The sequence below is a fragment of the Haematobia irritans genome, chromosome 1 (genome assembly GCF_050003625.1).
Source record: "Haematobia irritans isolate KBUSLIRL chromosome 1, ASM5000362v1, whole genome shotgun sequence".
Lineage (NCBI taxonomy): Eukaryota > Metazoa > Arthropoda > Insecta > Diptera > Muscidae > Haematobia > Haematobia irritans.
The window spans coordinates 97,864,878-97,878,832 of NC_134397.1; the positions used below are offsets into that span (position 1 = coordinate 97,864,878).

The window sequence follows — 13,955 nt, forward strand, 5'->3', positions numbered from 1 at the left end:
AAATGAAAATATTCTTGTGAGAATCTATAATAGACAAAGTTAACAAAACATAAAGCACAATGAAAATTTTATCCGCTATTTCTTAAATTCGATTGCTCCAAAACATGTTTTATTTTGGCTCAAACTCAAAAATCTTGTAGTGCAGGTATGAAAAATGCATTAAAAATATGTCCTGTAGTTTCTGCAAATCTTATTTATTTCAAATTAACATATAACATTAAATTCTGTCACTTTAAGAATATTTTAGGTCTGGGATATGCAAGATGTATTTGTTTATTGAAAACCCATTGAGTAACAAATGTGACAATGTTAAGAATGGTTGTTGGCTACATGATACAATGATTATAAGGTAGCCTTATTCCGTCAGGTGACTTTGAACGGCTCATCATAATGTCAAAAATATTGTTGACATTTTTAAATTATGTTGTTGGAATTAACGTCTTAAATTTAAATTGTATTTGAAATTCGGAAATGAAACGGAAAATGCGAAAGTGTTGTCTGTGTAACAAGCGGGTAAATGGTGAAAATGGTCAATTTTTTTCTATTCCAAAAAAAACATTTCTCATGAGCAACACAAAATCAAAACAAACATTTTTGTATTTGTTTATTTACTTTTTACCGACATTTAGTTTGACGATATGATGAGCTGCTTTTATGTTTTTGTTGTTATTTTTGTTCTACAGAGGCTACCTTACAATCATTGTATCATGGTTGGCTAGACCAAGAATTAGAAAAATATAAAAGCAGACAACGCCTTCCCAGATTTTTTATTGTATTGAAACATATTTCTTTTTAATTATTTTTATTCTCTTTTTTATTATAGTTAGTATGAAACTACAATTTTATGAAATTTAGGAATAATAAACTAATCGACCCCATGTTATAGTTTTATCCGCAAGAGCGATCTATGATATCATCGATAGTGCCTTAGCTCTGAGATCGGTGTTTTGGAAAAGAGCACGTATTAAATGTCTAATTTCCTCAGCTTTGTAATTAAGTGTTAAAATTCCGGCGCCGTCGCACCACTGTTCCGTTATTTCTTGAAGAGAAGCACGTAGAATCATTTGAAGTTGTTGCAATTTTATCCACGATGTAATCTGCACGACAGTATGTTTTTCCTGCAATATATCATTTTTTTTTTATTTAATTCTACAATACAATGTATTTAAGTTACCGTAAAAAACTGCGGCCCTTTCTCTAATATTGTTGTAATAAGCTCGCATAATTCATTTGCTACAGTAGTTGTTATATCTTCCAAAGACAAAATTCTTTTAATGATATCCTCACACAATACATTTAGTAATGTGCAAAAGGCACTGTTGTATATAGATAGGGGTAGAACGTTAAGCCAAACATTCTTCAATAAATCTAGTTGCCGTAGACATTGTCGTAAAAGCTTTAAGGGATTCGTTCCAATTGAGTACGTATTGGGAAAATCTGGAACATATTTTGATATTAAATGGCGAATATGCAATTATGTACATTTAATATAAAAGTTTCTTTACCTAAATCACTAAGTATTTCCAATAATAATTTCTTCTGATGATCTACTTGTACCTCGAAAATCCTGATGCCAGTACTTTGTAAATTGTTTATTAATACAGCATATGTAGGTACACCATATTCAGCATTTTTGAAAAGCCAATGGGAAAGAAATGTACAGTTATTGTAAAAAAGTGCAGCCTGTTGCGGAATACTCTCTATTAGCTTCTCATGGCTTTTTGGAACGTCAGAGCAATATGTATTTATAATGATGGGTATGGTATCCTGAAAACACTGCACCCCGCTGTTTTCCTTAATTTCAGGTAATCGAAGTCGTTCTTGCAGAATTCTCTCCATTAGTTTAACTAAATCCTGCAATAATTGTTCTTGTTTAATATAAAATCACAAAGTCATTTTTCGCAACCTACCAAAATATGTTTTGATATCATACACTGATTAGTTGATATGGAATTGTTCGTATTTATTGCTTCCTCCGTTATCAATGTCATATCTTGTAGATCTCTTAGCATTATAGAACGAGCATTTTGAAAGACATTTTTTGAGAAATGTTCATAAAACAGTGTATCATATTTGACAACAAATTCAGATAATGCATTGTCTTTTTTGGGGTCAATGAAATAGCAATCGACCATAATACGTTCAAATTGTTGTACGTCTTCCACCAGTGTACACTTTCTGAATTCGTCCATTGTCTGTGGAATTGCGTGCATTAAGCACTCTTCTACAAGAAGTTTCAGAAATTTTTCTTTGATATGGTTCCCCATAATACTAAATACGTATTGATGCCCGGAAATATTTACATTTATGTTAGTCAAGCATTTAAAAAGAGTGTTTATATGAGCAAACACTACTTTGTAAGATGGTCTTAGGCTACATGCTCTCTTTAGAGAAAATGAAATACTCATAAGATTGTATCCGTCTTCATCGTTATATTCCACTGACACTGGTTTAGTAATTAATGGAGTTATACAGTCTTCTAAGATGAAATTAAATAGTTTCATGGGATTGTAGCGTAGCTGAAACAAGAAAATGGTTTATACTTAGCATAGAGTATGTATAATCCAAACTGGGACGACGTTTTATATAATTTTTTTTTCATAGAATAAGATGCGTAGTTTCTGTTTAGTATAAGAAAACATTTCACAGTTTGGACACACCTACAAAATAACAAATGTAAAAGCTCTACCTGAAACAGAGCGATAACAGCATCTCTAAGTTGGGCAATATCCTTCGAAACCTTTAAGTTTACACTCTTTGTCGATGGAAATTTTTTTTCCGAAAAATTTACCAAACTTTCAAAACGATGTTGCAAATTCTGTTGCAATATATTGGACTGTATATGATATTTAACCTTTATACTTTCATAACATTCACATTTTTGCAATAGCATGTCTATGTTAGAAGTTTGATCGTTGCATACAAAAGTTCTAATCTTTCCCAATAAATCTAAGACCGTCAAGTAGTCTTTTGACGCGTTTGAATTTTCAAGGCACTGAAAAAGCTCATCAATTTTGATTATACGATATGCCAGTTTAATTCCGATTACTACTTCCTGAAGTTCTTCTAAACATTGAGATAATTCCAAGTTTGCTTCGCTTAGTGCCATGTTAGTGTCATTGCCTGTAAAATAGGAATATAGTAAGAAAAATTATTTTTTGTGACAACGTTTATCAAAAATTATCTTATCTATCAGAGAAAATGTAATGCGATAATATTTAACAGTAATAAAATGGGATTATTTTTCAGATATTGTAAGATCTACCAATTAGATTGTCGGAAATAATCAGGATCTCCTTTGAGAGCCTGAACATTTCGCGTTGCTGTTGGTACATCAGCTTGTATATAGATCGAGGAACTCTGCCAATAAGGTAGGATGCAGTTTGTCACTATACCTAACCTAACCTGATAGGAATTGAACTTCTAGGAATTGAACTTCTCATCGCTTCAGCTACGCTATCTTCGTGAATCCTGTTCAGAGCATCCTGCATCCAAAGAGTGGAGTGCTCAATGCTGGAGTGTTCCATAGCATCTCTAAATGGTTAATCCGTAATATGAAACGCCGTTAGGAGTCCGCTATAACAAGGAGTTCAAGCGCAGAATCGGGCAGCACTTCAATCCCACGGCGGCGGGTTCTACGCACCGGATTGACCCGATGGATACCAGCCATCGGCCAGCGGCTGCCACCTCAGTGTAAGTGTACGTGTGTACTCTCATTGTTAAACAAGAAGTTCGCCAAATTCAAACTTCTAAATTCAATCGCGACAATTACGTCACTCATAAATAGCGGAGTCAAGACCAGATGTATCTGCTAGTTCAACACCGAAAGAAAAGTCTAATGAGCACTAAAGCGACACAAGCATGTTTGGCTATAAATTATTAAGAAATGCAACGACAGAACCGTTCGAAAGGTGTTAAGATGTTTAAAGTACGAAGTGTTCAATAATTTGATGATTACCAATGTTCTTCAGCAAATACTCTGCTTCATGGAGCAAGGATTCGCCTTCATCAATGTACACGTCAGATAAAGAATAATTTGGCAGGAAGTCTGCATATTTGTCATCAATATATTTTCGTATGCGATCTTGAAATATTTTGATTTGCTCCAGCGTTCGCACTTTTATAGTTTTTGTGCAATCAGGAGAAGACACGCCATTTGATAATAATTTCTTAGCATGGTCTCTAAAAGACGTCGACATTTCAAGATTTTATATGAAAACACAACAGATAAATGCCCTTAAGATGTCCACAAATTTCATACACAGCTGCTCTATGCGTATTAGGTTGGTTCGGGTAATTTTGTTTGGCACAATGCGCCGTTCAGGGATGAAAATTGTAGTTTTAAAAAGTAATGAAATAAACACACTTGCGTGAAGATACCGACGTAGGACTTGCGTGAAGATACCGACGTAGGTAACTTTTTTAATTACAACAACCACCGAAATAACAGGGTGACACAGAGTTGCAAAAACCATATAAAATGCAAATAGTACGGAATTTATCAACTGTGGTGCCCACAAAAATTATGGAAAAACAAAATATGACCACAAATTTAGCGAATATAATGAATAAAGATATGTTTAACAAAATTATTAATGTTTAGATGTGAAGGTATTACTACCACAAATTGTTTAAACTGTGATTTAAAACAGTATGTGCACCCTTTCCGCGTAAAACAAGAGGACAACCTCAACCACAAACTTCGCTCCTGGTGCCAAAATAATAGCTTCGTTCAACATTCCGCTAATGTGACATCAAAGTGGAGGTCATTACCTACATTTTGATGTATGGCATGTGTTCCAACAGTGTTTTTGGACGAAGATATCCTGGATTGCAAGTTTTCCACTATGGGCCATTTGCTAGATTGTACCATGGAAGCCAGGAACGGACTTCGTTCAAAATTCCGCTAATGGGACATCAAAGTGGAGGTCATTACCTACATTTTGATGTATGGCATGTGTTCCAACAGTGTTTTTGAACGAAGATATCCCTGATTACAAGTTTTCCACTGGGGGCAGAACATAGATTCTACCATGGAAGCCAGGAACGGACTTCGTTCAAAATTCCGCTAATGGGACATCAAAGTGGAGGTCATTACCTACATTTTGATGTATGTCATGTGTTCCAACAGTGTTTTTGAACGAAGATATCCCTGTTTCCAAGTTTTCCACTGGGGGGCAGAACATAGATTCTACCATGGAAGCCAGGAACGGGCTTCGTTCAAAATTCCGCTAATGGGACATCAAAGTGGAGGTCATTACCTACATTTTGATGTATGTCATGTGTTCCAACAGTGTTTTTGAACGAAGATATCCCTGATTACAAGTTTTCCACTGGGGGCAGAACATAGATTCTACCATGGAAGCCAGGAACGGACTTCGTTCAAAATTCCGCTAATGGGACATCAAAGTGGAGGTCATTACCTACATTTTGATGTATGGCATGTGTTCCAACAGTGTTTTTTTACGAAGATATCCCTGATTCCAAGTTTTCCACTGGGGGCAGAACATAGATTCTACCATGGAAGCCAGGAACGGACTTCGTTCAAAATTCCGCTAATGGGACATCAAAGTGGAGGTCATTACCTACATTTTGATGTATGGCATGTGTTCCAATAGTGTTTTGTTACGAAGATATCCCTGATTCCAAGTTTTCCACTGGGGGGCAGAACATAGATTCTACCATGGAAGCCAGGAACGGACTTCGTTCAAAATTCCGCTAATGGGACATCAAAGTGGAGGTCATTACCTACATTTTGATGTATGGCATGTGTTCCAATAGTGTTTTGTTACGAAGATATCCCTGATTCCAAGTTTTCAACTGGGGGGGGGGGGGGCAGAACATAGATTCTACCATGGAAGCCAGGAACGGACTTCGTTCAAAATTCCGCTAATGGGACATCAAAGTGGAGGTCATTACCTACATTTTGATGTATGACATGTGTTCCAACAGTGTTTTTTTACGAAGATATCCCTGATTCCAAGTTTTCCACGGGGGGGCAGAACATAGATTCTACCATGGAAGCCAGGAACAGACTTCGTTCAAAATTCCGCTAATGGAACATCAAAGTGGATGTCATTACCTACATTTTGATGTATGGCATGTGTTCCAACAGTGTTTTTTTACGAAGATATCCCTGATTCCAAGTTTTCCACTGGGGGCAGAACATAGATTCTACCATGGAAGCCAGGAACGGACTTCGTTCAAAATTCCGCTAATGGGACATCAAAGTGGAGGTCATTACCTACATTTTGATGTATGTCATGTATTCCAACAGTGTGTTTGGACGAAGTTATCCTAGTTTCAATATATGATACCAAGTCATATTAATTAATTTAATCCCAATAAACACAGGATGAGCGTTTTTCAAATGCAACAACTTTTCAGTTTGAGGGTAAATATAATTTTCAACATAAATTCAACTTGACTTGAAATAGCTTATCTTCAATACATCTTCAAATTGTTTGCGAATTACTTCTAATTTGCAAAAATGTTGACGAAATCTTTGAAAAGTTGTTGAAGATAATATGAGAAAACTTTGACAAAACACTACCCTAAAATGCAACGAAAAAAACCATGTGGTTTTCAATACTTATTTGTGCAACGAAGTTCGTGGTCAATTGCAAGAAATAAAAAATGGAAAATTTTAGACAAGTAACCAAATAGTTTATAAAAATAGGTAAGTGAAAATAAAAAATGAAATAAAACTTTAAGGAAGTCACTAAATGTATATCTCTTTGCAGAAAACTAAAATTATGGATTCTACGTTCTTGAAAACATTAAAAAGCTGACCGATGAAAAAATGGTGGACAATTAACTGGAATTGCTTCAAATAGTTTATAATAATTGGTACGTCAATATGAAAAATTAAATCAACAATTTAGAGAAGTCACTAAAATTAAATCTCTTTGCAGAAAACCAAAATCTTTGGATTCTACATTCTTGCAAACATTAAGAAGCTGACCAATTAAAAATGAGTGGCTTATCGACAAGAAAAAGTTTCCAGAAACATTACAAGTGCAACCAATTAAAATTGTTAAAAACAACAAATTGTTGAAATCAACAACTTCTGGATGAAAATGGACATCACATCGTCAGTTTAATTCATATGCTATTATCAGTTTAAAATGGATATTTTGTGAATTTCTTCTGCTGGAAATCAATTCTAACACGCGGTCCAGTACGTTCCTAATTTCAAATTGCCCGCTTGTTAATAAATTTTAATGCTGTTTTATGACACCAAAAGGAAGGAAAACGAATTATCAATGCAAAAGTGTTTACTAATAATGTTTAAGATATTTAAAGTTTTGTTGTTTGTTTTTTTTTTTGTTCTTATTTGTTGGTATGTTTAATAAGATTATTATTTATCAATTGGTATTGTAGTGTATTATGTAGTGTAGTGTATTATTATATATTTTATTTTGATGAAAATGAATAAATTATACAAAATTCATAGAATTTTGGCTTTGACTTTCAATTTGAAGTGGGGATATCATTCATACAAATTTAGGTTGAAAAGTATTTGCAACGATGTTAATTTTGAATTTGACTCGCATCGAAAATTGTTTGACAAATTATTGAGTAGCGATGCATTTCAATTTGAGGATAACACTTGAGATATTTTTGCTAATCCCAATAAACACAGGATGAGCGTTTTTCAAATGCAACAACTTTTCAGTTTGAGGGTAACTATAATTATCAACATAAATTCAACTTGACTTGAAACAGCTCATATTCAATACATCTTCAAATTGTTTGCGAATTACTTCCAATTTGCCAAAATGTTGAAATCTTTGAAAAGGGGTTGAAGATAATATGAGAAAACTTTGACAAAACACTACCCTAAAATGCAACGAAAAAACCATGTGGTTTTCAATACTTGTTTGTGCAACGAAGTTCGTGGTCAATTGAAAGAAATAAAAAACATTTTAAGGTGGGTATTAAGTTCGAGTTTAGCCGCTAAAAACGTCATTTTTTCACGATTACTTTTCTTTAATAATCCATTTTAAAGAATTTAAACTTTGTGAAAATTTGCTTTGGGCTTTTCCCCATCAAGTTATAATAAAATTTGCAACAAATATGTATAATTTCATGCATTTGTCTTACTGATTTAGTTTTCACTTTAGCGATTTTAGCGGCTAAACTCGAACTTAATACTCACCCTTAGACAAAAAACTGAATTTACTCCAAATAGTTTCTAATAATACATAAGTGAAAATAAAAAAATGATATAAAACTTTAAGGAAGACACTAAATTATATCTCTTTGCCGAAAACTAAAATTATGGATTCTACGTTCTTTAAAACATTAAAAAGCTGACCGATGAAAAAATGTTGGACAAGTAACTGGAACTGCTTCAAATAGTTTATAATAATTGGTAAGTCAATATGAAAAATTAAATCAACACTTTAGAGAAGTCACTAAATTTAAATCTCATTGCAGAAAACTAAAATATTTGGATGCTGCATTCTTGGAAACCTTAAGAGGTTGACCAATGAAAAATGATGGTGGCTTATCGAAAAGAGAAAGTTTCCATAAATCAAAGTACAATGAATTAAACTTGGTATTTATGCTTTTCCATATCAACTACTGGGTGATAATTCGCATCACGCCTATAGTTTAATTTACATCGCATCATCGGTTTAATTTGATATTTTGTGAATTGAAATTGCTGGAAATTTATTCTAACTCTCTAGTCATCAAGTTCCTTGCTAATTTCCCGAATTTTAATGAGTTTTACAAGAATTTTGTGACACCAACGTTCTTGAGGAATTTTGTGGGTTTCAATACATTTTGTGCCACGAAGTACGTGGTCAGTTATTTTTATTGACATAAAACTGAAATTAATCCAAAACGGTAATTATAATTGGTAAGTAAAAATAAAAAGTGAAATGAAAACGTAATGGAAATCACAAAACTCGATTGTTTTGCAGAAAACTAAAATCATTGGATATTATATTCTTGGAAGATGTTGACCGGTGAAAAAATGATGAAGGAAACAACAAAGAAAAGATTCCAGAAAAGTTGCAAAGTGCATATTAAAGAAAATAAACTTCCCCTTTCAAAAATATTTAAATCTGCTTTTACTTTAATTATTTACATTGATATTAGCGGCTAAGGTAAGTACTATGTTCAGTTTTCAAGCTGAAAACCAGCTCATTTTCACGGTTACTTTTTTTAATCAATTAAATTTGAAATATTATATGTTTCGCAATCAACGCCTTGGATCTTTTCCATCCATAATTTGACCAGACATGATAAAAATATAATCGTCTTCATATATATTTTTGCACTTTTAGTTTAGTGTTTTGGTGGAAAAACCGAACATAGCACTCACCTTTAAATTAACTCAATTGATGCACAGTTTCTTGTTCCTCTAGATTTCGGCAAGACTTTACAGGAATATGTTTGTTTTCATTTACAATTTTGATTATTTTAGAAAAAGTAATCGAGAAAATAAAATGATTTTCAACTCGAAAACCGAACATAGTACCCACCTTTAACAGCAAAAATGTTACTACATACATATTTTAATAAAAAATCACCTTTAACGTTACTAATGAATATGTAATAGATTTTTATGGAATCCAACAGAAAATCAATAAAAATGTTTGTGCTAATTCATAGGTGGTTTGGAAGATTTTCCATGTTATTTACTACCACTACGACCGCAATAACTTACGCCTACTCTGCCACATTGCGTTCGATTAAATTTATGTGCTTCTTCAGCACAACGTTCTTTGGTTTTAGCAAAAGGTTCAGCCATGGTCGGGAGTCAGATGGTATATCCTGACCAGCTTCTTCAGGTATAGGAATTAATTCCGATGCTATGCCCCAATCGGATCGAGTTCTATAACTAAATATAGCACTGTTACTGTATTCTTCGATATTTCGGAACTGGAAATTGATGACATGGGTTATATCTTCTATGGCCAGGCCACGTGAGGCGATATCAGTTGCCATAAGATTGTTTACTTCACCAGAGATAATATCTGCAATAGCGAAAATCATCTAATTTTAAATCATTAGACAAATCATCAGCTAAAGCTTCCACATATTTAATAAAAATCTTTACCAAATAGAATTTTTCATTCTCTTCAACAATTTCGATTGTTTGCTCGACCAAATCCAATGATACATCACGCACAGGTATGGGATTGTTCAAATATCCAATGATATCCAATGATATCTTCCGAATCTGAGGTTCAAAACCCATATCCAAAATACGATGAGCTTCATCTAAAAATAGATAAGTAATAGTGGCTGTGTCAATAAAATTCGCTTGTACAATTTAAACGATCAGGAGTGCAGATAATAATTTCCATACTACCTCCAACACATCCAATTTGTTCACGGCGATTGCCTTCTCCATAAATCATATTCCTGAATGAATTCTGTTGTTCCCTTCTTTCTCAATTTGCATGACAATTCACGTTTTGGCGCCAAAACGCTATGACTGTGGAATATTTTGATGTACAACATAGCGAACAATAAAAACTCTAATATGTTTACCATTTCTGTTTGTGCTGTACCGTGAGATCTTCATTTTTAATAAAATAATAAATAAAATTATTTTATTATTCTAAATTTTGCACGACAACAAACCAATCCACCGGAGTTGCCAAAACAATCGAATTTCATTGTTACCACGTTTTCTTCATGAATGCATTTTTATTGAAAATAATTGAAGAAACATTCTCAATGTGATTTCAAGGTGTCAAAAATGGAAACCGGGATATCTTCGTCCAAAAACACTCTTGGAGCACATGGCGTACATCAAAATGTAGGTAATGACCTCCACTTTGATGTCCCATTAGCGGAATTTTGAACGAAGTCCGTTCCTGGCTTCCATGGTAGAATCTATGTTCTGCCTCCCCCAGTTGAAAACTTGGAATCAGGGATATCTTCGTAAAAGAACACTGTTGGAACACATGCCATACATCAAAATGTAGGTAATGACCTCCACTTTGATGTCCCATTAGCGGAATTTTGAACGAAGTCCGTTCCTGGCTTCCATGGTAGAATCTATGTTCTGCCCCCCAGTGGAAAACTTGGAATCAGGGATATCTTCGTAAAAAAACACTGTTGGAACACATGCCATACATCAAAATGTAGGTAATGACCTCCACTTTGATGTCCCATTAGCGGAATTTTGAACGAAGTCCGTTCCTGGCTTCCATGGTAGAATCTATGTTCTGCCCCCCAGTGGAAAACTTGGAATCAGGGATATCTTCGTAAAAAAACACTGTTGGAACACATGACATACCTCAAAATGTAGGTAATGACCTCCACTTTGATGTCCCATTAGCGGAATTTTGAACGAAGTCCGTTCCTGGCTTCCATGGTAGAATCTATGTTCTGCTCCCCAGTGGAAAACTTGGAATCAGGGATATCTTCGTAAAAAAACACTGTTGGAACACATGCCATACATCAAAATGTAGGTAATGACCTCCACTTTGATGTCCCATTAGCGGAATTTTGAACGAAGTCCGTTCCTGGCTTCCATGGTAGAATCTATATTCTGCCCCCCAGTGGAAAACTTGGAATCAGGGATATCTTCGTTCAAAAACACTGTTGGAACACATGCCATACATCAAAATGTAGGTAATGACCTCCACTTTGATGTCCCATTAGCGGAATTTTGAACGAAGTCCGTTCCTGGCTTCCATGGTAGAATCTATGTTCTGCCCCCCAGTGGAAAACTTGGAATCAGGGATATCTTCGTTCAAAAACACTGTTGGAACACATGACATACCTCAAAATGTAGGTAGTGACCTCCACTTTGATGTCCCATTAGCGGAATTTTGAACGAAGTCCGTTCCTGGCTTCCATGGTAGAATCTATGTTCTGCCTCCCAGTGGAAAACTTGGAATCAGGGATATCTTCGTAAAAAAACACTGTTGGAACACATGCCATACATCAAAATGTAGGTAATGACCTCCACTTTGATGTCCCATTAGCGGAATTTTGAACGAAGTCCGTTCCTGGCTTCCATGGTAGAATCTATGTTCTGCCCCCAGTGGAAAACTTGGAATCAGGGATATCTTCGTCCAAAAACACTGTTGGAACTCATGACATACATCAAAATGTAGGTAATGACCTCTACTTTGATGTCCCATTAGCGGAATTTTGAACGAAGTCCGTTCCTGGCTTCCATGGTAGAATCTATGTTCTGCCCCCAGTGGAAAACTTGGAATCAGGGATATCTTCGTAAAAAAACACTGTTGGAACACATGCCATACATCAAAATGTAGGTAATGACCTCCACTTTGATGTCCCATTAGCGGAATTTTGAACGAAGTCCGTTCCTGGCTTCCATGGTAGAATCTATGTTATGCCCCCCAGTGGAAAACTTGGAATCAGGGATATCTTCGTAAAAAAACACTGTTGGAACACATGCCATACATCAAAATGTAGGTAATGACCTCCACTTTGATGTCCCATTAGCGGAATTTTGAACGAAGTCCGTTCCTGGCTTCCATGGTAGAATCTATGTTCTGCCCCCCAGTGGAAAACTTGGAATCAGGGATATCTTCGTAAAAAAACACTGTTGGAACACATGCCATACATCAAAATGTAGGTAATGACCTCCACTTTGATGTCCCATTAGCGGAATTTTGAACGAAGTCCGTTCCTGGCTTCCATGGTAGAATCTATATTCTGCCCCCAGTGGAAAACTTGGAATCAGGGATATCTTCGTTCAAAAACACTGTTGGAACACATGCCATACATCAAAATGTAGGTAATGACCTCCACTTTGATGTCCCATTAGCGGAATTTTGAACGAAGTCCGTTCCTGGCTTCCATGGTAGAATCTATGTTCTGCCCCCCAGTGGAAAACTTGGAATCAGGGATATCTTCGTAAAAAAACACTGTTGGAACACATGCCATACATCAAAATGTAGGTAATGACCTCCACTTTGATGTCCCATTAGCGGAATTTTGAACGAAGTCCGTTCCTGGCTTCCATGGTAGAATCTATGTTCTGCCCCCCAGTGGAAAACTTGGAATCAGGGATATCTTCGTAAAAAAACACTGTTGGAACACATGCCATACATCAAAATGTAGGTAATGACCTCCACTTTGATGTCCCATTAGCGGAATTTTGAACGAAGTCCGTTCCTGGCTTCCATGGTAGAATCTATGTTCTGCCCCCCAGTGGAAAACTTGGAATCAGGGATATCTTCGTAAAAAAACACTGTTGGAACACATGACATACCTCAAAATGTAGGTAATGACCTCCACTTTGATGTCCCATTAGCGGAATTTTGAACGAAGTCCGTTCCTGGCTTCCATGGTAGAATCTATGTTCTGCCCCCCCAGTGGAAAACTTGGAATCAGGGATATCTTCGTAAAAAAACACTGTTGGAACACATGACATACCTCAAAATGCAGGTAATGACCTCCACTTTGATGTCCCATTAGCGGAATTTTGAACGAAGTCCGTTCCTGGCTTCCATGGTAGAATCTATATTCTGCCCCCAGTGGAAAACTTGGAATCAGGGATATCTTCGTTCAAAAACACTGTTGGAACACATGCCATACATCAAAATGTAGGTAATGACCTCCACTTTGATGTCCCATTAGCGGAATTTTGAACGAAGTCCGTTCCTGGCTTCCATGGTAGAATCTATATTCTGCCCCCAGTGGAAAACTTGGAATCAGGGATATCTTCGTTCAAAAACACTGTTGGAACACATGCCATACATCAAAATGTAGGTAATGACCTCCACTTTGATGTCCCATTAGCGGAATTTTGAACGAAGTCCGTTCCTGCCTTCCATGGTAGAATCTATGTTCTGCCCCCCAGTGGAAAACTTGGAATCAGGGATATCTTCGTAAAAAAACACTGTTGGAACACATGCCATACATCAAAATGTAGGTAATGACCTCCACTTTGATGTCCCATTAGCGGAATTTTGAACGAAGTCCGTTCCTGGCTTCCATGGTAGAAT

At 35.7% G+C, this 13,955-nt stretch overlaps 2 protein-coding genes and 3 long non-coding RNA genes across 6 annotated transcripts; 3 read left to right on the forward strand and 2 right to left on the reverse strand.

The window, feature by feature from the left end:
* Window positions 1–785: 785 nt before the first annotated feature.
* On the reverse strand, window positions 786–4,344 carry LOC142221467 (centromere/kinetochore protein zw10-like). Its single transcript, XM_075291217.1, has 6 exons — window positions 3,959–4,344; window positions 2,690–3,123; window positions 1,911–2,519; window positions 1,506–1,854; window positions 1,175–1,437; window positions 786–1,118 (listed from the first exon to the last, which is right to left on the reverse strand). The coding sequence occupies exons 1-6, from the start codon at window positions 4,197–4,199 to the stop codon at window positions 906–908; spliced, it is 2,109 nt and encodes a 702-aa protein (XP_075147332.1). The 5' UTR covers window positions 4,200–4,344; the 3' UTR covers window positions 786–905.
* On the forward strand, window positions 3,034–4,589 carry LOC142221468 (uncharacterized). The gene is made up of 3 exons (XR_012718051.1): window positions 3,034–3,141; window positions 3,250–3,371; window positions 3,428–4,589. It is a non-coding gene; the product is annotated as an uncharacterized LOC142221468 (long non-coding RNA).
* A 1,771-nt stretch (window positions 4,590–6,360) lies between these two features.
* On the forward strand, window positions 6,361–7,458 carry LOC142221473 (uncharacterized). Its single transcript, XR_012718057.1, has 3 exons — window positions 6,361–6,679; window positions 6,744–6,849; window positions 6,915–7,458. It is a non-coding gene; the product is annotated as an uncharacterized LOC142221473 (long non-coding RNA).
* Window positions 7,459–8,224: 766 nt separating this feature from the next.
* On the forward strand, window positions 8,225–9,076 carry LOC142221476 (uncharacterized). The gene is made up of 3 exons (XR_012718059.1): window positions 8,225–8,377; window positions 8,443–8,869; window positions 8,934–9,076. It is a non-coding gene; the product is annotated as an uncharacterized LOC142221476 (long non-coding RNA).
* Window positions 9,077–9,546: 470 nt separating this feature from the next.
* On the reverse strand, window positions 9,547–10,629 carry LOC142221475 (putative ATP-dependent RNA helicase DDX43). Of its 2 annotated transcripts, XM_075291225.1 has the most exons (4): window positions 10,513–10,629; window positions 10,331–10,456; window positions 10,076–10,239; window positions 9,547–10,011 (listed from the first exon to the last, which is right to left on the reverse strand). In XM_075291225.1, exons 2-4 carry the CDS (start codon window positions 10,377–10,379, stop codon window positions 9,685–9,687), a joined length of 540 nt encoding a protein of 179 aa, XP_075147340.1. In that variant the 5' UTR covers window positions 10,380–10,456; window positions 10,513–10,629; the 3' UTR covers window positions 9,547–9,684. The 2 variants fall into 2 exon arrangements, with proteins under 2 accessions (XP_075147340.1, XP_075147341.1); XM_075291226.1 differs by lacking the exon at window positions 10,331–10,456 and having other exon boundaries at window positions 10,513–10,561.
* Between the last annotated feature and the right edge of the window lie 3,326 nt (window positions 10,630–13,955).